This window comes from Aotus nancymaae, unplaced genomic scaffold, assembly GCF_030222135.1.
Source record: "Aotus nancymaae isolate 86718 unplaced genomic scaffold, 86718_ANA_hifiasm-v0.15.2.pri h1tg000010l, whole genome shotgun sequence".
In the NCBI taxonomy this organism is placed as follows: domain Eukaryota; kingdom Metazoa; phylum Chordata; class Mammalia; order Primates; family Aotidae; genus Aotus; species Aotus nancymaae.
Genome location: NW_026988421.1, coordinates 55613581 through 55637096, shown reverse-complemented (window position 1 = coordinate 55637096; position 23516 = coordinate 55613581). Strand labels below are relative to the sequence as shown.

Genomic DNA, 23516 nt, shown 5'->3' with positions numbered 1-23516 from the left:
CTTCCTCCCCTTCATCTATATCTGGCATTTCTCCCCATGCTATCTCTCCCTACCTTCCCACCCCTGGGGCTTTACTAATTTATACTTACAGACAATTATCAATCCTGTGCTTTAAAATTTTAATTCATTGTCTTATAAAAAGCAGTTTAAAAAACATTACCAAAGACAGACCATAAGGAGAGTGTTTTAAGAATAAAATGCTGATGGGTAGGTAAAAGAGCAGAATGTTTTCCCAGGGAACAATTTATCAGCCTCTGCCTGACATACACGATATTTGTTTTGCGAATCTCTTTTTTAAGAACAGTGAACTTTTTTTTTTTTTGAGATGGAGTCTCACTCTGTGGCCCAGGCTGGAGTGCAGTGGTACAATCTCAGCTCACTGCAACCTCCACTTCCTGGGTTCAAGCAATTCTCCTGCCTCAGCCTCCTGAGTAGCTGGGATTACAGGCATGCACCACCACACCCGGCTAATTTTTGTATTTTTACTAAAGACGGGGTTTCACTATGTTGGCCAGGCTGGTCTCGAACTCCTAACCTCAGGTGATTCGCCCGCCTCAGCCTCCCAAAGTGCTGGGATTACAGGCGTGAGCTACCTCGCCTGGCCTCAATTTAAAGGAAGTCAAACACTGAAAAAAATGCTGTTCATATATTCACTGTGTTCTTTTGAATTTTTATTTAAACTTCTAACCTCTTTAGATCATTACAAGTATATACCTCATAATAAAAATGAAATTAATTCCATTTTAAATGCTATCTAGAAAGACCTTAACATGTATTACATGTCATAATGAAGTAACACAAAGAAACTTCTTAAAACCTAGGATTTCTCTCTAAAGCTTAAATGCGAGGCAGACAGACGTCTAACTTTAAAACAGATGGAACCCCAGAACACTTCCAGGATACATAAATCTGAATTATGTGTTACATTTTATGCCTGAGACAGCTAACCAATCCAAATTGATGGTGAGGGTTTCTGTACTCATTGTTTCTCCTATCTTCCCTTTCTAACATCCAAATTTAACAACTCAATATTTTTTTTCATAATCCTATGGATAACCATACCAGAATGTTTATAATTTTTATAATTTGCTCTGTGATTTGTAATCCTAAAAGTGTGCATATTTTTGTAATCCCTAAGTGTGTGCATATATTTAATCAACACATAATAATAAATAATACCAATTCATGGACTCCAACATATGTACACTGGTATAAAAAAAGAAACGCGAATTGCCACAAGTAAAATGAGTTTATTTTATATTAAGGTTTTCAAAAAACACACCTGTAAAATTACCCACATACTAGGCTTAGAGATAGACTTTACAAAGAGATTATTAGAAATCTGCAAATTTATTTTCTCTTAATTATTAAACTACATAGATTTAAAAGGTGTTAGAAGACAAAATGTTAAGTCACGGTCAATGTCTTAAAAAAAGTTAATATACATTAAATCTGTAGCATACTACTAAAAGATTAAATCTGAAAAACATTTCAGGAAAAAAGTTATACTCTTCTTTCTGAAAAATTTAATCTTAAATGATGTTTATTAAGAAATATATACTGCATACCACAATAACAATGATCTTCTCAAAATTTACCTAATTGCTTCACAAATGAGTCAACTTACAGAGAAGAAAACACAGAGCATTGCTTTTAAATATGTAACTCCTTAATTTTCCTGATAAAGATAATCAAATGAAAATTTAGTCCATTCCAATTAAAAATACAAATTACTCATGCTTAACGTAAGACAGCATTGTATATTTCTCAACAACATAAAAGTTCAAGCATTTTCAGAGAGCACAGACTGTTATTTCGAAATAGGAAAAAAGAAAAAATATTTATCTAACCACAGTAATTTGGAATATTTACATACTTTATAACACTGTAGAAATCTTTGGTGGTGACATATGGAATAAGATCCCTGAAAATACTTTAATCATTTTGTCCCATCAATCAGTGTAGTCAAGTATTTATAATCAGTAATATTGGCAGTATTTTTTTTAGCCAAATACACACACACACATCTATATATTGTGAAGTATGTGAGGGGGATCTTATGCAGGACCTAGATGGGCTTACATAATTAATTATTTAGCAATAAGGCCTATTTCTGGCTCCTTTTTATACCAGGAAAAATATGGTAAACTAAAGAATGGATCAATTCTTACTCCTAAACAAACTCTGGAAATAGTTAAATACTAATGGACGAGTTGAATAAATGTACAGCAAAATAAAATACCAACTGTAATTTCTGGATAAATTCAAACAGCTACCAAAATAGTTCCCTAAAAAGGCTTGTGCATCTAATGCCATGCCCCATGTGCTGGCAGAGGAAAAAGCAAGGCATTGTGGTCTATGGTTCCATTTATCTCTTTTAAAACCAGAAGACTGAAAAGGAGAAACAAAAAAAGATCCATTCTACCTTAAAAGAAACAAAAACGTAGAAGCTAATTAGACAAAGTTCAAAGAAAAGGGCATGCTAAAACACATGTAAGGGAAAAGAACCAAAATTTAAGAAATGTAAAAGAGAAAGAAGAGTAAAATGATATTAACAGTGCTTAAGGATATAAGGAAAGAAATATATCGGAGGCAGCACTGTGGATGTGAAACAGTCAGTTAAACAGGACTTGTAGTACCTCTTTGAGACTATCTTTGATGAAGCATTTTGAGTCTAGAAGTACACAGGAAGAAATAATTTCTTCAATTTAGAATAGTAATATCAGTTTACTAAAGAATAGGTTTAATACTGAGACTAGACTTTACAGAAATAAAATAGTAAAAATCAGCCCCCACAGATAATGTTCTTGACTCAAATGACCTTATTAGGCAACTTCAGATGACATTGTCTTGAAGTAGGAAAGACAAGGAGAGTGTAACAGTTATATTGAGAAGTCTAGTACCAGGTCATATAAATAAAATTCTCTTCTGAGAATTTACAATTAGAATTGATAGGAATTTGGAATAGAAATTAGAGTCCTTCCAGAAAATAAGAGGCTAAAAATTAGTTAGGGTAAAGTAGATAGAGTTATTTGGAATTAAACTGTGGGAGAAAAAAACTGAATATTTACTTAGTGTCATATATGAAGAATGTGAAATAATCCATAAGATATTTTATGACTATTATCATGAGACACTGTATGTATGCATTATACCAAAGTACTCCTGTGTAAACATTATGTTCTTGGCCAATACTCTGAGGAGGTCCTGAATATATATTACCAGCTGGCTTCATTTCTTAAAAGGGAGACAGGTCAAAGATCTCCCAAATCTCTCTCATTATTTTATTTTTTGGACAGACAAGTAGAACAGTCAAGTAAATTACCTTAACAAGCATTAACAAGTACAAATTTGATTACTAATCACTAAAACCATCACCAAAAATATACTGACTTAGGGTTCATAATGCATAGTTATCAGTTCAAGCTAAAAAAGCCTTAAGAGTTCAGTAACTCAAAATCTGTTTGAGATTTAAAGTTAAAAAGTAATGTGTTTAATGATGACTGTATTTTGTGTTTGTAAATTATCTCAGCCAGAAGAGATTCAAATGATTTTAGTCAACACTAGTTTATAAACTAGCAGTACATGTCAATGCCAAGCTTGTGAATGGATTGGCTGAGAAAAATTGTATGAGTTAGAAGGGATCTAAGTGCTATACTGGTCACTGATTCTATTTCACAAAAGCTACCATTTTTAAAAGCTGAAAATGTAATTGGTGTTGACAAAATGTTAAATTCAACTACTCTGTACAGCTAAATATAGAAAACTGGTTAATGTTTAAAGCAACTTCTTATTTGTTAGGAAGATAATTAAAAATAGTTAAAACTGAACAATTAGCTATGCTTTTATATTATTAAAATCCAATGAATTTAACAAATGAAACCCACAGGAAAAGAGATGATATAATTCAAGGCATAGATTTGACATGTCAGAATACGGCAAACAATAAAGATATCGTCAGTAAAACTTAAAGTAAATGTACAGTTGTAAAATAAGTAAACAATTTTCAAGTGTGCAAAACTAGTCAGGAATAAAAGTGCTATGTGTGGATACCTGGTTTTCAAATATTTGTTTCAAAAACTTTCAGCTGATGGTGGAAAAACTAGAAAGTATTATACAAGTAAAAATTTAAAGAATATATAAAACATACTTTATTATCTTACATTATGTCCTTATTATGTCATGGCTGGATCTGAGGCCTATTTAATTACTAGATAAAACACAAAAGGAGGTAAACACAGTACAACATCACAAAGGCTGATTTATCCTGAACCATAAAAAGGCTCCTTTCAAGTATACTGTGGGTTTGTATTTCATCTTATATCTCAGGCACTCTATGCTGCTGATGAATTTGAAAACGGACAACATGATTTTCCACAATTTCTAATATACATATTAGTACATCTTGCATAACAGCCTTTAGTAGTCAATATTTGGAAGCAATTGTTAAAGAAATAAAAACGATCTAAATTCATGAAAGTAAATCCCATCACTGCCACAATTTAAATAATTATTTAAATGTATAAATCCTGAATACATCATGTTAGAAGATGAAGTTGATGTATTTAGCATAATCTGTCTTGGGATATTTGAAGTGTAGATGACTAAAAATACACTTGTGGTCTCTTCTTCACTTTATATTTTAGTGACCCATACCGTACCTGAAGAGAGAAATGTTTTATTATTAAGAATTAGATGATTACCTTTAAAAATTACATCAGATTTAATAGTTCATACTCATAGTAATTTTTTAACCTTTTTGATATAAAGAATCAATTCTCCTAATAAGTGCACATAAGACAGCACTATTTATAAACTCATAAAAATGTAGTTAGTACTATATTAGATATATGTTACAGATTATTATTACTGATGACATAAAAATATTAATGTAACAAAAACATTAATCTCATTATTTGTTTTGTTTAGTACAATGTCAATAAACATTGATTATAATGATCAGAGGCCATTCACAGTCTTCCACTGCCTCCTGGGTACAAAGACAATATATTATTATGGCTAACTGTTTACTATTTAATCTTCATGTAGCATTAGTTGAAAGCAAAACTGTGTGGATAATTTTGTTTGTGGCTTTCTTTGTTTATGCATAGGGCTGGGACTAGGTATTTGAAGTATGTGATTTGCTACATAAGAATGCCATTTTCAGGCCGGGCATGGTGGCTCATGCCTATAATCCCAGCACATTGGGAAGCCGAGGCAGGCAGATCACCTGAGGTCAAGAGTTTGAGACCAGCCTGCCCAACATGGAGAAACCCCATCTCTACTAAAAATAAAAATAAAAAATTAGCCGGGCATGGTGGTGCATGCCTGTAATCCCAGCTATTTGGGAGGCTGAGGCAGGAGAATTGCTTGAACCCAGGAGGCAGAGGTTGCAGTGAGCCAAGATCATGCCATTGCACTCCAGCCTGGGTAACAAGAGTGAAACTCCGTCTCAAAAAAAAAAAAAAAAAAAAAAACCAACAAAAATTAGCCAGGCATGGTGGCACATGCCTGTAATCCCAGCTACTCGGGAGGCTGAGGAAGGAGAATCACTTGAACCTGGGAGATGGAGGTTGCAGTGAGCCGAGATTGTGTCACTGCACTCCAGCCTGGGTAACAGAGCGAGACTCTGTCTCAAAAAAAAAAAGAAAAGAAAAAATTAGCTAGGTGCAGTGGCATGTGCCTGTAGTCCCAACTATTTGGGGGAGTGGGAGGACTGGCTGAGCCCAGGACTTTGAGGCTGCAGTGAACTGTGATCGTGCCACACCAGACTCCAATTTGGGCAACAGAACGAGGAGGCTCTATCCCCCAAAACAGAAAAAAAAAAATCAAACTGCTGTTCTACCATTCCAATCCTTCATTTATCAATCATTAATACCCTAAATGATAACCCAGCAGGGAAATCCTTTAATACTAATCATTAGGAAAACAACTCAACACTTAACCTCTTTGCGGCCTTTGGTGGTTTTCACAGATTTCATGCTTTGGGATCTTCGAAGCCCTTTGTGTGTCAACATCTCATCATCTGAATATGGCCCATCCGCTTCTTCATCTGTTTTCTCATCGCCATCTTTCAGTGGAATTCCATAACCTAAACAAGTTATCAAAAGCAGCATGTTTTGGTAAAAGGACAGCAGTCAGTGCTGGCTCTTTGTCCCAACTGTGTACAGTTCTTTGTATGGTTTGCATTTCCCCCAGTTACTCTTTTTGCATCTGGAATGTGCTCCATGCCCTTTATCATTAAACTTTGCCTCTTGCAGGTGAGACTCAAAACTCATTCCCTGATCATTCTTATTTTTACTATGCATTTTTCAAAATAATTATAAAGTACTTTATTTTTGAGTAAGTAACACATCATCTTGTTAAAAAGTTAGAGAATATAAATAGATATAGAGCAAAAAGTCTCTTCCCACCTCCTTCCTCCTCTTCATGAATTCTAAACAACCCAAGCATTTGTGTTGTAGTCTGTCATTTGTACTTTTGCCTTGACTTAGGAATTAAGGCTCTCCTCTTCTGTGTGTCATATCTTTTGTCAAGATTGGGAATGGTAGGGTTAACTTAAGGTGTTGAGGAAGACCCCAGGGAGCTAGAACTTAGGGCAAAATAAGGTCACTGGTGGCAGGTGATGAGGATGGGGATGTTAGCTGCTGTTGCAGTTGCTGAGATAAAACCCAGCCAGGTAGGCTACAGTAATTAGAAGTACCACAGACTATGTGACAAATACTAGTCAAAGAAAAACAGAATCAGGCAGATCAGTGAGAGATCATGCAAGTATGCTAGAAGGCTGTTATGTGTAGCTATAAAGACTTACTACGGGCCAGTATGCAAACATCCAGGCAGTCAGACTGGTTATTGTCAGGAAGTCTGAGAGCATCTCGTGGCTTGGTCTCAAGGACAACAACTTTTCCAACCCTGAAGCTGAGGTTCTCAAACTTGAGTATATGTTAGAGTTACTTAGAGAACTTTTAACACAAGTTCTGACACCCCCAGAATTTCTGATTCAGCAGACTTGAGGAGGGGCTGAGAATCAATATTTCTGACAAGTTCCCAGATAATGCTTACACTCATGGTCTGGGGTCTACACTTTACTGCCTGAGGATGCTGGAGACAGCAAGACAGGTTATAAAGAAAGGGGTGAGATTAGAAATCCTCATGAAGTTATAAATAGTCTTCTCCTTGTCTCTTCTCCTTTAATAGAGACAAGGAGCAAAAGTGGGAAGATTTTCGGCCAGGCGCAGTGGCTCACACCTGTAATCCCAGCACTTTGGGAGGCCAAGGTGGGCAGATCACCTGAGGTCAGGAGTCTGAGACCAGACTGGCCAATATGGTGAAATCCCGGACTCTACTAAAAATACAAAAATTTGCTGGGCACGGTGGCAGGAATTTGTAATCCCAGGTACTTGAGAGGCTGAGGCAAGAGAATCACTTGAACCTGGGAAGTGGAAGTTGTAGTGAGCTGAGATTGCACCACTGCACTCCAGCTTGGGTGACAGAGCAAGATTCCATTTCAAAAAAAAAAAAAGTAGAAGGATTTTCAGGGTCAGGAGGAGGCAAAGGATGGATTCCCTGCATGTGATAAAAAATAAACTGGGCTGGGCTAGGTGGCTCATGCTTGTAATGCTAGCAATTTGGGAGATCAAGGCAGAAAGATCACTTGAGCTTAGGTGTTCTAGATCAGCCTGGGCAACATGGTGAAACCTTTTCTCTAAAAAAAATAGAAGAATTATCCAGGCATGGTGTTGTGCACCTGTAGTCCCAGCTGCTCCAAAGGCTGAGGTGGTAGGATCACCTGAGCCTGTGAAGTCAAGGCTGCAGTGAGCTGTGATCATGCCACTGCATTATAGCCTGTTTCAAAAAATATATATATATTAAAAAAAAAAACTGAATACATGTTTATTGGTCTGCTCTTCTAAGACATGAATAATTTGAGAATCACTAAGCAAACTACAAAGAGTTGTTAATAAGCTTGTTACTCTCATAATAACATAAACATCTTTAATTGTGTATTAGGCAAGTATAATTTTATGCTCTTAGACTTCTAGGCTACAAGTCAGAAGAGATTTGGAAGTGGAATCAGTCATTATTTAGGCCAAGATCCTTTGTTTTCTTACAGTGGTCCAAGGAAGTGTGTGTGTTCTGGGTAGAAGAGACAGCATGCACAGAAGCACTGAGGAGGGTAGCTAGGGAATTGGGGATTGCTTGGAAGAAATACAGAGGCCAGTGTGGCCAGGAAGGGGAAGGGTCAGTGGTCCTGGGAAAAAGCTCCTGAAGCAATATTAAGTGTGAAAAAAATGTACATATAGAAATATAAATGAAATGATTCTATCTCATGGAAGTAAGCTTTTAGGTAATTTTAAATTTTTTCATTTTTTCTTTTTTCACTTGCCAAACTCTTTTTAAAAATTGTTTCTTTTATAATTGAGAAAAATAAGCCAGGTTTCAGGTTGTCATTGCTAGATTTTTTTTTTTCCATTGATGTTGCTTATGTAGTATTTGTGATCCCAATGTGGTAAAACACAATGAGGAATCAAGGAAAAAGTCAGAAAGGAAGTAACTGTGATCAAAAATTTCTCTAAGGCCACAAATGTAGCATAAGACTACAGTTCAACAAACACAGTCCTTGCTATTTTAATTGCCTCTAATTTTGTATGATTAGGAAATGGAATTTCATTCAAAAGCTGATTATACATCATATTCTTTTCTTTTTTCCTAATTCCAGCTAAAAAAAATCTTATTAGCTTTCTAATTACAGCTTCAGGAAAAGTGATGGATTGATTCATTATTCCACAAGTGTTTTTAAAATTCTGTTATGAATGAGGCAGTGTGCTGAATTATGAAGATACAAAGATGAAAAAGACACAGCTGTCTTTTTCTACCCTCAAAAAATTTATAGTCCAATAGGGGAAGCAGACTGTAATAGGCATTATGATACTGTAATAAATACTATAAGTTAAAGTTAAAGACAAGGTGCCAGGGGAATATACAGTAAGAGAATGTAATAAGCATGGGGTGGGTTGGAAGGGGTGAGTTATGAGAAAAGGCCTTGTAGGAGGTGGTGGCTAAGCTAAATCCTTAAAGAGTCATGATTCGGTATGGCTAGCATTTGATAGAGTGGGAGAACTAGGCTGGGAGTTAATATACCATGTTATCTAGTTTGGACTTCAACAGAGAGCAATGAGGCCTGTGGAGGCTCAGGGAGGGTATTGAAATGTTTTAAGCAGAAGAGTAACATGATTAGATACAAGTTCTATAAAATATTCTTCTGGCACTTTGGAGAATGAATCAGAAATGGATAAGGCTGAGGGCAGGGAGCCTAAGTGGGGAGGTTACTGTAGTACAGCAGGTCAGAAATTCAGAAATGACAGAGTCCTCACAGTGAGGACAGAGCATGGAGCCAAATTTAGAATTTATCGGGAAATGAAATCAACAAGTTTAGGCTAGGCGTGGTGGCTCACACCTATAATCCCAGCACTTTGAGAGGCTGAGGCGGGTGGATGACTTGAGGCCAGGAGTTTAAGACCACTTTGGCCAACAGGGCGAAAACCCATCTCTACTAAAAATACAAAAAATTAGCAGGGTATGGTGGCACACGCCTATAATCCCAGCTACTCAAGAGGCTGAGGCAGAGAGTGGCTTGAACCTGGGAGGTGGAGACTGCAGTAAGCTGGGATCACACCACTGCACTCCAGCCTGGGCGACAGAGTGAGACTCCACCTCAAAAAAAAAAAGTTTAATTTAGCAATTTATTAAACCAATCCTTGAATCAAAGAGAAAAGAGACACTAGAATCAAGTCAAATATTTTCATTAAAATATACATTTTTCTGGCTGGGCTCGGTGAGTCATGCCTGTAATCCTAGCACTTTGGGAGGCCGAGGTGGGCAAATCACCTGAAGTCAGGAGTTTGAGACCAGCCTGACAAACATGGAGAAACCCTATCTCTACTAAAAAGACAAAAAATTAGCCTGCCGTGGTGGCACATGTCTGTAATCCCAGCTACTTGGGAAGCTGAAGCAAGAGAATCGCTTGAACCTGGCAGGTGGAGGCTGTGGTGAACTGAGATCGTGCCATTGCACTCCAGCCTGGGCAACAAGAGCGAAATTCTGTTACAAAAAAAAATTAGGTATATTAATCCATTTCCTCATCTACTTATTATTGTTTTTCCCTACAATCTGGATATGTTTTCATATCATTAAGTATAGACTGACATTGTGATGTTTCACAGCTAATAAACCACCTTTTGCTTAATCATTTCTCCTAGGCATTTGGTTCATTCCAATATTTGTTACTATAAACAATGAGATGAACATTCTTGTACATATATCTTTGAACACTTGTCTGATTATTTCCTTATGACATATTCTTAGAAGTTTCTTGCTGAGCTAAAGGGAATAAATTATGATTACTGCCAGATTGTCATCCAAAAGGATTATTCTATTTTAAAGTCATACAGTGTCTAACAGTGCTTCTCAACAAGCTTGCTGTGGTGGATTTAAAACATGTCTACAGATTCTCTGACACTCCTCTCTTCCCTTCCCTTAACATCTCAGAGGCCTTTGTACCTGCCTTAACAAATCGCCACAAAACAAGTGATGGAAGTGATGCTGCTTCTAGGACTTCGGGAAGTTTCTCTTGGCACAGTGGCCTGGGAGCCTTCAGCTGCCAGGTGAGAAGTCCAACCACTCTTAGAGACCACATGGAGAGAACAGAGGGAGATGGCTGAGAGGCTCCAACCATTCTAGCCAGCAGCTGCTTGACTCTTTTCAGCTCAGACAGCAGATGTGTGAGCTCTCTTTGAGATCATGACTCTAGCCCAGCTGCTGTCAGACCACAGCTGCAGGAGACCCTGAGCAAGAACTGCTTTGCCAAGTCCAGTCACCCCCAAATCTGTGAGCAAAATAAATGACTGTGATTGTTTTAAGCCGCTGTTTTGGGATGGTTTAGTATGCCGCAATAGATAACTAGATAACTGAAACAGTTCACAACACAGAGCACTGTTCATTAAAAACTTTCTTTTGGCCAATCTGGCAAATAAAAATTATTATTATTACTATTTTTTGATTATCTGAGGCTGAGAATCTTTTTCATATATTTCTGACCAGTTGTATTCTTTGGTAGAATTGACAATAATTGGCTTGTAAGGATTCCTGGATTGTTGAATCTGAACCCTTTGCCTATAACATACAATGAGAATATTTCTGATAGTCTGTAGTTTGTCTTTTTTACGTTTTTTTCCCCATATTATAGTTTTATGTATTTTTTTTATGTAGAAAAATCTCAAAAACCATTCCATTATGTTTTCTGGTTTTGATATCATGCTTAAGAAATTTTATTTATCTTAAGATAATAAAAATATTCACAGAGACTTCCAACTATATAGTTTAATTTTTTTATATTTAAATCTGAATCTTTTAAGATTTTATTTTGATCTAAGATTTGAGGCAGAGATATAACGTGATTCTCTATTCCACCTTCTAGTAGTCTAGCAGTTATCCTAGCATCACTTATTAAATAATCTGTCATTTCTCCATCAATTTGAAAGATCATCTTTCTCATCTGATAAATTTCCAGGTACACCTGAGTTTGTGTCTATCTAGATGATCTGTTACTAACTTCTCTTCACCTATTCCAGTCCTAGAACCATAGTCCTTTGTTAAAAATATGGTCAATAGGGAAAGTTTTGATGAAAGTTTTTCCTTAGGGAAGAGAGGCTCAGAATATATACCATTCTGTAGAAAATTTGGAAACTGGGCAGAGTTTACAACTCTGAACAAGTACCTTTCATAACTGAACAAGTATCTTTCTCATACTGCTACCATGTGCTTCATATTTTTATAAAACTTATTTAATTTCATGATTTGAAATTTAAGAACTAAATAGCAGGTCAATATTTTAAAATATTTTAGTCATAGATTTAAAATTTGATAGGTGAGTACCATAAAAACAGTATTATAGATTTTCATATTTATAAATCTGTTTTTATTTACCTAATTAGAAATATAATTCTTAGCCAATTCTTAGGTATGCTCATGAATAAACTGTTAATAAAAGACTCTGGTCTATGATATCTGGTCTAAATCAGCAAAATATAATATATACAGCAGACCCCATAATCAAAATAAATATACCTAATTTTTTTTTTTTGAGATGGCATCTTTCTCTGTTGCCCAGGCTGGAGTGCAGTGGGGCGATCTTCGCTCACTGCAACCTCTGCCTCCTGGGTTCAAGCGATTCTCCTCCCTTGGCCTTCTGGGAAGCTGGGACTACAGGCATGCACTACCATGCCCAGCTAATTTTTGTATTTTTGGTGGAGATGGGGGTTTCACCATGTTGTCCAGGCTGGTCTCAAACTCCTGACCTTAGGGGATCAGCCCACCTAGGCCTCCCAAAGTGCTGGGATTACAGGCGTGAGCCACTGCACCTGGCCACCTAATTTTAAATGCATATTAAGAAATGCGAAGGCCGGGCAGTGTGGGACGTGCCTGTAATCCCACCCAGCACTTTGGGAGGCAGAGGCAGATTGCTTGAGACTAGGAGTTCGAGGCCAGTCTGGGTAACATGGTGAAGCCTCATCTCTACAAAAAATGGAAAAATCAGCAGGGCATGGTGGTGCATGCCTGTAGTCCTAGCTTCTCAGGAGGCTGAGACAGGAAGATCACTTGGACCTGGGAGGTCAAAGCTACAGTGAGCTGAAACTGTACCACTGCACACACTCTAGCCTGGTGACAAAGTGAGACTGTGTCTCAAAATATATAAATTAACAACAACAACAACAATTTAAAAAAAGGGAAATGTCTACATTAGGAACTACATTATTTTTAATGTACAAATAAGACTGATGGTTCCTCTCTCTCAAAGGCATCTCTACCTAAATCAATGGCCAATGCTTGAGCACTACCTCTTAGAAAATAGTCAACAACTTTGTAAAGGTATTCGTTCTTGGGAGACCTTGGAAGAAAGTTCATTTTTTCTTTTTCCTGAGAAAGAGTCTTGCTCTGTCACCTAGGCTGGAGTGCAGTGGTGTGATCATGGCTCACTGCAACCTTGACTTCCTGGGCTCAAGTGATTTTTCCCATCTGCCTCCCAGGTAGCTGGGTGAGTACCACCATGACTGGCTGGTCAAAAAAAATTTTTTTTGTAGAGATATTTTTCCTTTTTAAGGAGAAACAGTTTTTCATTTTTAAAATTGGTTTTAATTATAAAGATGATTTTCAATTTCTCTCAAAATTTGTTTTTAATAAAATGTCAAATAGCCCCGTATCTTATGGACTTAACACATTAATAAAGAATGTATTGAAGATCTTAGTTCTCAGCCTTGCCTTTGAATTGAAACTTTCTTATTATATGTGATAAAATGACTAACGAACCATGTCTAATTTACATGTATGTTTCTAAGATCATGATGTTTTTAAAGTTTTAGAATATATTAACTATGACATGTTCATAATTTATACTAGAATATGCCTACAAGTTAGCTCTTGAATTAGAATATGTAATTTCAACACATTTTCCATGGGAATAATCTTATTTTCAAATTAAGTCATCCTTTATCACGTGCTTAAAACTTTTAATCTGTGAGTCAATATCCTTATTTGTCCACGGCACTTACAGTAAAGACTGTTCAACTAGAAAATTCCTTAGATGTCAGTGCACAGTTTGAGTAGAAAGAGTACTGATTACAGGTTAGAACTAGTGCCGGTGGTGAGGTGTTGGTAACCACACCTACAGCTTCGAAAAATTCATGGCAGCAAAAGAGGCTACTTTGTTAGCTAGATAATCTCCAGAATCAGCAAAAGGCAAGTACTAATCTTTTTCTTTTTTCCCCCAAGACGGAGTCTTACTCTGTTGCCCAGGCTGGAGTGCAGTGGCGTCATCTCAGCTCACTGCAATCTCTGCCTTCAGGGTTCAAGCAATTCTCCTGCCTCAGTCTCCCAAGTAGCTGGGATTACAGACATGTGCCACCATGCCTGGCTATTTTTTTTGCTTTTTTTTGAGATGGAGACTCACTGTCTCACCCAGGCTGGAGTGCAGTGGCACGACCTCGACTCACTGCAACCTCTGACTCCAAGGTTCAACTGATTTTCCTGCCTCAGCCTCCCAAATAGCTGGGATTACAGGCATATGCCACCAAACCTGGCTAATTTTGTATTTTTAGTAGAGATGGGGTTTCACCATTTTGGCCAGGCTGGTCTCGAACTCCTGACCTCAGGTAATCCACCTGCCTTGGCCTCCCAAAGTGCTGGGATTACAGTTGTGAGCCACCACGCCTGGCCAATTTTTTTTTTTTTTGTATTGTTAGTATAGATGCAGTTTTACCACGTTAGCCAGGCTGGTCTCGGACTCCTGACCTCGTGATCCACCTGCCTTGGCCTCCCAAAGGCTGGGATTACAGGCGTGAGCCACCGTGCCCAGCCTGAGCCACTGCACCCGGCCTGGCAAGTACTGATCTTATTTAGAGAAAATTTCAAAGAAAAAGAACTATGATTAAATGTAAAAAAGTAGAAAATATAAGCTTAGAAGTAAATTTTGTCTACCTAAATTCAGATAGTTATCATGTATCATATATTATTTTAGTATCCACAAGCCCAATTATGAAAGAACCATATATGTGTGTATATATTTATATTTTAATTTTACTGTAAGTTCCCGGATACATGTGCAGAACATGCATGTTTTTTACATAGGTACACATATGCCATGGTGGTTTGCTACACCTATCAACCCATCATCTAGGTTTTAAGCCCCGTATGCATTAGGTATTTGTCCTAATGCTCTTCCTCTCCTTGTCCCCCACCCACTGACAGGCCCCAGTGTGCGTTGTTCCCCTCCCTGTGTCTGTGTAAAAGAACCATATATTAAAACAAGCACACCTGCTGATTCACTGGGGGCTGGTTTGCTTTTCTTTTTTGCTTCTGGTAGAGGTTGGTATGGTCTTTGTCCCACAGGCTCATCACCTTGGATAGCTGTTAAATCATGCATACTGAAGCTTCTTAAACGTTCAGTTATTGCTCCTTGGCTCTATTTAACAGAGAATTGATAGATCCAAGAAAAGAATACTTTAAAAATACTTAGTATGCTTACATTTAACTATCCCTGAACATTTTATTAAGATAATTTCAGAAAAGCTGAAAGAATTGTACAGAACACCCAATATTGTTTACAATTTACAGTATCTGCTTTCTCATATATCTAGCATCTATTCATCCATGAATTCATTTTCTTTTTCATGCATTTCAAAGTAAGTTGGAGACATCAGTACATTTCACCCCAAACATTTCAGCATCATATTTAATTTTAAAGTGTAAAAGACGTATGATGACCTTACCCTCAGAGTAAATGGCATCCATAATGTTGCTGTCTCCTGAAACTAGCGCTCTAGGGCTTAAACTTTAAGATTTAGGGCAACTTTCAATTTCTTGTTTTATGTATTTATTTAGAGACAGAGTCTCCTCTGTCACCCAGACTGGAGTGCAGTGGTGCAATCTTGGCTACTGAAACCTCTGCCTCCCAGGTTCAAGTGATTCTCCTGCCTCAGCCTCCTGAGTAGCTCGGATTACAGGCGTGTGCACCATGCCAGCTAATTTTTGTATTTTTAACAGAGATGGGGTTTCACTTTGTTGGCCAGGCTGGTCTCGAACTCCTGACCTTAGGGGATCCACCTGTCTCAGCCTCCCAAAGTGCTGAGATTACAGGTGGGAGCTCCCACACCTGGCCAAGGGCAACTTTTTAAAGTAAAAGAGACATGACATTGTTTTAAAGCTAAGCTAAGTCAGGACTGGTAATGGCTCTTCCTAGAACAGGTTAAAAAAATGTAAGAGCCAAAGAATCTGGAATACAAAATGACAGTCAATTAATGAATTAGCTATCTGGCAAGACATATCTACTACTCTATATATGACTTTAAGTCCTTTCCCTTAACAATATGGCAGACACTAGGCACAGGTGGGAATTTAAATGGAAATTAAGTTAAATAAAATACAACATTCGGTTCTTTAATTGCACTAGCCACTTTTCAAATGTTCAATAGCTGCATGTGGCTAGTGGCTACTGTATTGGATGGTGCAGATAACAGAACATTTCCAACACGGCAGCTCTGAAAGAGACATTTTCTGAACTGTTTATATATAACTACATTTCCCCTCCTAAAGTATAAAGCTTTGTAAAACCAAAAAAAAAAAAAAAGAAATCTAAATTTACCTACTTGAAATTTGCATAGCATATAGATGAGTCACTTCTTATTTATAGCTAGATTAAAAATATTCTTCTAAGGGTTTTTTATACTTATTATTTCTTCTTTTCACACATATGAATTTATGATTTCCTCTAGTTACAGTGTTACCATAGAAACTAATCCATAATGGTTCATCTCTAAATTTCAAAGTCAAAGGTGCTACAAACATTTGGGTATTACTGTTAACTTGTATTTTATACTTAAGGAAAAGGTTTTAATTTATGAGTCTTGATTCAGTTACTCTGGGTTAATAAAATATTATGTCAAAACCAAATGCCATTTCCGTATCCCACTTGTGCTGTGTATTTCTACCATATCTTTGAATTGTGATAAAAAATCATTAAAGGTCTATATTCTCAATAAAAATAACTGGATTTCACACATTTAAAAAACATTTGTGGCATGGTTTAATTCATTATACTTGGTTCTTCCTTATTGGGTATCATTTACTTATCAAACAGATAGTTGACAGAAGACTTTGGAGACATACTACAAGGAAGCGACCAGTGTTCATCTGAAACAGATGCCTTGTTTTCCCAGAAATGTCATTCTCTTTATTTCATCTTTGTAGTTTTGTGCCCTCTCTCGGCAATTCCTGATTTCTTTATCTACTGCCACACAGATGACAAATGACATGCACGTCCATGATACCCTTCACCAAATTCACATGCAATTTCCAAGACTGGTTATAATTCCCAAACCCTCACACTCAAGAAAGTACATTTCAGGATACAAATGTCTTGAAGTGTTAACAGAATCAGTCTAGTTTTATAATTATATCATCCACAAACTTTGGTATGTTTAACAAGCACAATCAACAAATTTCTTGGAACATACGTCACAATGAAATCACATACTACTGTTACTTCTGTTGTTGTGATAGGTATATTTTGCCTCCAGAGCAAGAGACTGTAAGACACTAGAGGAGAGGGACATTCTTAGGCTTCTTCTATTCTCCTGGTACACCTAGTATGCTACTGATATTGAGCATGTAATAATTAAACGAAATACTCTTTACGTCCCTTCTTTTTCATTAAAAAGGGCTAGGTTTTAATGGGTACCAGCATGTTTTAATGTAAACACTGTAGGTACCAGCATGTTTTAATGTAAACACTGTAGGTTTTATGCAGAGGTTCAGCAGGAAACTACAGGTATGGCCACAGGTACCATAGGTACCAGCATGTTTTAATGTAAACACTGTAGGTTTTATGCAGAGGTTCAGCAGGAAACTACAGGTATGGCCACAGGTTTCTCCTAGTACACAGGTGGACAGACGATACCACCCACCAAGGGTTCGCTTCAGGTTTAGATAAAACATGAGCAAGGCAAGGCCCAACCTTGAGGTATCTGGGTGATCTACCTACAGCCTGGATTTAAATTTAGCTCTTGTGTAACCAATGCTACTATTATGAATATTCAAGTATTATGAATACCTTCAAGGCTTTCAGGAAAGCCACGTAGTGTAGGGAAAAGCAAAAAGGGAATATGAGCCCTCTTTGAGAACCTTCAACAGTTTAACACCTATTATCTCCTTGGAAAATTGGACTTTCCACTGTACATATTTTTATGGGCTCAGAATAAAACTAATATAAGGGAGAAATTGGTGCAGTATTGTGGACTTTGAAAACATTATATAAATTACAAGTATTCAATGTAACCAGTTTAATGGACAGGTATAATTATAAAGTAATCACTTCTGAAAGTAGGCAGGGAAAAATGCAAAACTAACAACACTACAATGTTTAGGCAGATGGAATGGGTGACCTTTTTTCTTTTTAAAAATATTGTCTTTAATATTACAAATTTAGTCAGTATGTAGTACACTATAAGAAATTCTGATCCATTTCTCACCCATGTTTCCTGTATCTAATGCTTTACTCCCACCAATAAAAGAAAATGATCTATTTTTGAGGCCACAAAGAGAACATTATAGTCACTTGTAAATAACAATGCTAAAAGGTATTGGTTTTGTTTAAGTTAATAATGCTTTGTGTATCTATTTTCTTCTATTTAATTTATATAATATTAAGCCAAAAGTATAAGAAAAATGAGTAAAGGACCCGGTGCAGTGGTTCACGTCTGCAATCCCAACACTTTAGGAGGCCAAGGTGGGAGGATCACGTGAGGCCAGGAGTTTGAGGCCTCAGTGAGCTGTGATTACAACTCTGCACTCTAGCCTGGATGATAGAGCGAGACCCTGTCTCTAAAAAAGGAAAGAAGAAAGAATGAGAGGGAGAGAGATAGAGAGAGAGAGAAAGAAAGAGGGAGAGTGAGAGAGAAATGAGGAAAGGTTCTAGTCTAGTCTGCAGTATGGAAACAGCAGTCTTAGTCAATAAAGAGGAAAGGCGAGATTACCATCTACAAGATAATTCCGTATCTCAGCACTTTAGATCCTATTCTCTGCAGAATTGTCTGTACTCTGTGTATGTTAAAATCGATCCTAACAATCAAAGTGACAGAGATTATGATGAGAATGCAAAAGTCAAAGTAATTAAGTATCCTGTAGAATAGTTTACACATTTAAACTGATCATTGTGAGCAGAATTGTTCCTGAACCATCTGAATTTCAGGTGGCACTGAATTCTCAGGTTTTGGATTTAGATGGGCCCAAATGTCTCTTTAAGAAACTGAGAACACTGCAGGGGCTGACTTGGCAGAGGGCTGGGTCCAGAGCTAGCACACTCAGGCTCTGGAAGGGATTCTTTAGCCACGAAGCAGCTCCCCACACTGGCTCCACAAGAGCACGTTTATATCCAAGGGCACTAGGACATCTGAATATCTATTCAAGTATCTAAGCACATGGTTGGCATCCATAAAAAGGGACCCTGCATGTATGATTAATTCTAATTTCTTTACACTCAAATAATGCTGCCTTTGTTTAAATACTTCATTTCCTGGTTAAACACTACATTAAAATTACTATATTTTGTGTTAAATAAGGGGAATTTATTTTGTTTATCAGTACCTTTGTATAAAGCCTTCAATTTATTTTCTTCACATTTTTAATCATCGATTAAAAAACATATAACCAGCAAGCACAAAATATCCTTTTACAGAATAATTCTTATACTATTCAGTAATGAATAGCCACTAAGCTCTATTTCTTGTTGATCCTGGATGTTACATTATAATTGCAGATAAGGTTAGTTCCCAGTTTTTAGGGAAAACCCATTTCCCTATGCACATTCAACAATTAATCTGATAAAGCCCAGGATGGAATTGACTGCATTTGCATTAGGTGAATAATATATTTTAGTGTTTTTAAGATTACCGAAGAATATTAATAACATGCAGAAACATTTTAAAAAGGAAGTAAACATTATTTGTAACCTATCACCAAAACTACCTATTTATATATCCTTTTAGTTTTTTCTGACTCATCATACTTTTAGAGCAGTTTCTCAACCTTAACACTCTTGCTATTTTGCATTAGGTAATTTTTTGTTGTGGGGAGCTGTTCTGTGCTTTGTAGACTATTAAGCAGCATCCCTGGCCTTTCCTTACCCACTAGATATCACTAGCAGCCCCCTCTCAGTGGTGACAACCTAAAATGTCCCTTGGTAAAAGGGTAGGAGCACAAAATTGCCTCCAGTTGAGTACCACTGTTTTAGAGATATAAGAGGTGTTAGAAATCAGGTTTCACCTCTTTGTTTTTACAGGTGAGAAAAATTAATACTTAGATCAATGTGGATGATTTGCCCAAAATTTCATGGCTAATTTGAGGCAGAATCAGCACTAAAAAAAAATCCAGATTAACTCAATTGCTGTAGCATTCAATGTTTGTCATACCATTCTGCTTCCCTAGATTGTAGGAAAAATAGCACAACCTTCTTTTTTCCATTGTCTGGATAAAGGTTCTTTCCTTTTTTTTTTTTTTTTTTTTAACGTGTATAATGCTAAGCAGCTGTATGTCCTCAAAGCCATTCACAAACAGAAAGCCATAAAAAAGACAATAAGATGTTAGGATTTTTGGATTATTTAAAGTCAATTAGATTTCAACAATTTTACCTGTAAAGCTCAAAAGTCTGTGGTAATTGATTCCTGATGTCTGCTAAAGAAATTCACCAAGAAAAGGCTACCAGAAAAATTCAGACATGGTTAATCCAACTAACAGTACTTTGCTTCATCTGTCCTTCATCTGTCAGTAGTGTTGCTCAGGTACACGAAACCACCTACATTTCTCATGTGAAAAGCTATGGAATGCTGTACATCCTCAGCAAAATCCTTGTAAGTCCTTCATATGTTTATGCTTTGCTCAGCCAAATAGACTTGTACAGTGACCTTGCAAACAGATGCCTGGTAATGAGGTCATAGAACTGAGTAACATTTTCAGAAAATTGCTTTACGGTGTAATAAATGTTCTGATTAGATTCCTATTTTCACCTTTAACATGCTCAGGTGGTTCAACCTGGGAAACCTAGTCAGGATTATTACCGGTTCTTCAAAGGTCACACCAACAGTCCAAGAATTTTTAGCCTGAAAGATACTTTAAACAAACTATATATTGTAAAAATCTTAAATAATTCTGAAATCTTACTGTTGGCTTTCTTGCAGCTTCTCCTTAAACCTGACCTATTTCCTATTTCAGTTTCAATTTACTCTCAGTATGAAGTGTCTGGTTCAGTGATTCTTCTATGACAATACCCTTCTTTGACATCTGCAGAGGTGCAACTAATTTTGTGTACTTTAAAATAAGCACAGTGTAACTTGAGGCAAATTGGGTTAACATTATGCTATGTTCAGCATATTTAATGACCATTTCTAGTGAATACAGGCTCCAGGATGGGGTCTCCAACATTCCTGTACTCATGATGAGAATGGTGACAGTTAGTTCATATACAGGGATGTTATGGATAAAAGAATCACAACATAGCCGGGCGCAGTGGCTCACGCCTATAATCCCAGCACTTTGGGAGGCTGAGGCGGGTGGATCACGAGGTCAAGAGATCGAGACCATCCTGGTCAACAAGGTGAAACCCTGTCTCTACTGAAAATACAAAAATTAGCTGGGCATGGTGGTAGGCGCCTGTAATCCCAGCACTTTGGGAGGCCGAGGCGGGTGGATCACGAGGTCAAGAGATCGAGACCATCCTGGTCAACAAGGTGAAACCCTGTCTCTACTAAAAATGCAAAAATTAGCTGGGCATGGTGGTACGTGCCTGTAATCCCAGCTACTCAGGAGGCTGAGGCAGGAGAATTGCTTGAACCCAGGAGGCGGAGGTTGTGGTGAGCCGAGATAGCACCATTGCACTGCAGCCTGGGTAACAACAGCGAAACTCCGCCTCAAAAAAAAAAAAAAAAAAAAAAAAAAAAGAATCACAACATTGCAAACAAGTGGGGACAGTTCCAAATCCAGTAACCGATTTCATTTAGGGGATATGGATTTCTATTTGTTTTGCAAGAGTGATTTAGATGATTTTTATCAATATTCCTACCTTTGGGGTGGACAGGTGATTTTAAGGTGTTAAACATATAAATTAAAAGAAACAATAAATCACAAAGAAGAGAGCCAGAGAAATACATACAGGATTGTTTTTGTTTTCATGGCATTTTTACAGAAAAGTACCCCTGTGAGATAATGCTTATTTTAATAATGGAGGGTTATGTGTGGGGTCTTATCACCCAGAGGTGAAATAAAATTTTCAGTTAGAAATAAAATTTTTGTGGGCTATTCCCTAGCTAATACAGACATTAGCTCCAGACAGACAGTGGCTCGTGTGGGTGAAGGTTGTATCTATCTTGTTCATTACTACATCCCAGTACCTACCATGTAGCAGGCCTTAAATAAACAGATGCTGAATAAACAATATGTAAGATGCTAAATACCAGTGGAGGCAAAGTGTAAGATAAAAATAAATGAGAAGGGAATGAGGATAAGATAATACAGTGGGTACTGTTGATTCCCCACGTGGGAGTAGTAAACACAAGTCAAAATAAAACAAGTACTGCACAAAATAGTCACAATAGGTACAAAGGTGTCTTACAGAATAGAACAGACTATATGCAAATGTTAAAATGAGGCGGAAAAATGGGATTTGTATGCTTCTTTAAGACAATATTCTAAAACATGTTTTCTAAATGATTTTTCAACTTGAAATTTAATTTTCAGGCCGGGCACGGTGGCTCACGCCTGTAATCCCAGCACTTTGGGAGGCTGAGGCGGGTGGATCACGAGGTCAAGAGATCGAGACCATCCTGGTCAACATGGTGAAACCCTGTCTCTACTAAAAATACAAAAAATTAGCTGGGCATGGTGGCGCGTGCCTGTAATCCCAGCTACTCAGGAGGCTGAGGCAGGAGAATTGCCTGAACCCAGGAAGCGGAGGTTGCGGTGAGCCGAGATCGTGCCATTGCACTCCAGCCTGGGTAACAAGAGCGAAAACTCCGTCTCAAAAAAAAAAAAAAGGAAAAAAAAAGAAATTTAATTTTCAGTTTTCCTCCACAGAACTATGCTGAAGGATGCTTTTAAATACGAAAAATTCAGACAGCATCTTCATTGGGTGTAAATAAATACATGTACTTAGTTTGCAAAGTCAAAAATATTAAATTTTATAACAAAAGGCAACAAGCCCTTAGTCCCCTTTTCCTTGTCATCCCCTGCCGATGCAACCCCTTTAAGCCCTCTACTTTCCTATTATAACAGATGAGGATTTTAGTTTTCTTCCATTTTCCTTCTCCTTCACTCATACCCTCAATATGGAAAAACTACAGTTGTTAAATCCTTAGTCTGTGTTCATTATTATAATGTAAATGCAGTCATACTCCATTATTATATTTCCTTTCTTATGTAACTTTTTTTCCCCAGAGTTAATGATCACACCTTTTCTTCTTTTTCCTTGTCTTCCCTTCTTCCTCTTTACATTGCCTCCAACGTTTTTTTCATGGTGCTCAGGGAAGATGTGCATCTACATGGGCACCAGCTGCCTATAGCCAATGTGTCATCTGGTTGAAACATGCCCTCTCACTGGTTGTATTTTTTATTTTATATATATATATATATATATATATTTTTTTTTTTTTTTTTTTTTTTTTGAGACAGAGTCTTGTTCTGTCGCCAGGCTGGAGTGCAGTGGTGCAATCTCGGCTCACTGCAACTTCCGCCTCCTGGGTTCAAGTGATTCTTCTGCCTCAGCCTCCCGAGTAGTTGGGACCACAGGTGTGTGTCACCATGCCCGGCTAATTTTTCTATTTTTAGTAGAGACGGGATTTCACCATGTTGGCCAGGATGGTCTCGATCTCTTGACCTCGTGATCCACCCAGCTTGGCCTCCCAAAGTGCTGGGATTAC

The 23516-nt window shown here is 37.3% G+C and overlaps 1 protein-coding gene across 1 annotated transcript in view; it reads right to left on the bottom strand.

Moving 5' to 3' along the window:
* Nucleotides 1-1975: 1975 nt before the first annotated feature.
* REEP3 (receptor accessory protein 3) overlaps nucleotides 1976-23516 on the bottom strand; it is a 103583-nt gene continuing 82042 nt past the window's right edge. The window contains exons 6-8 of the mRNA XM_012445726.3: nucleotides 14869-15016; nucleotides 5946-6091; nucleotides 1976-4661 (exon numbers count right to left, since the gene is read on the bottom strand). Of these exons, the coding sequence (XP_012301149.1) occupies nucleotides 4605-4661; nucleotides 5946-6091; nucleotides 14869-15016 (351 nt within the window). The 3' untranslated portion in view covers nucleotides 1976-4604. The remainder of the gene's footprint in view (nucleotides 4662-5945; nucleotides 6092-14868; nucleotides 15017-23516) is intronic.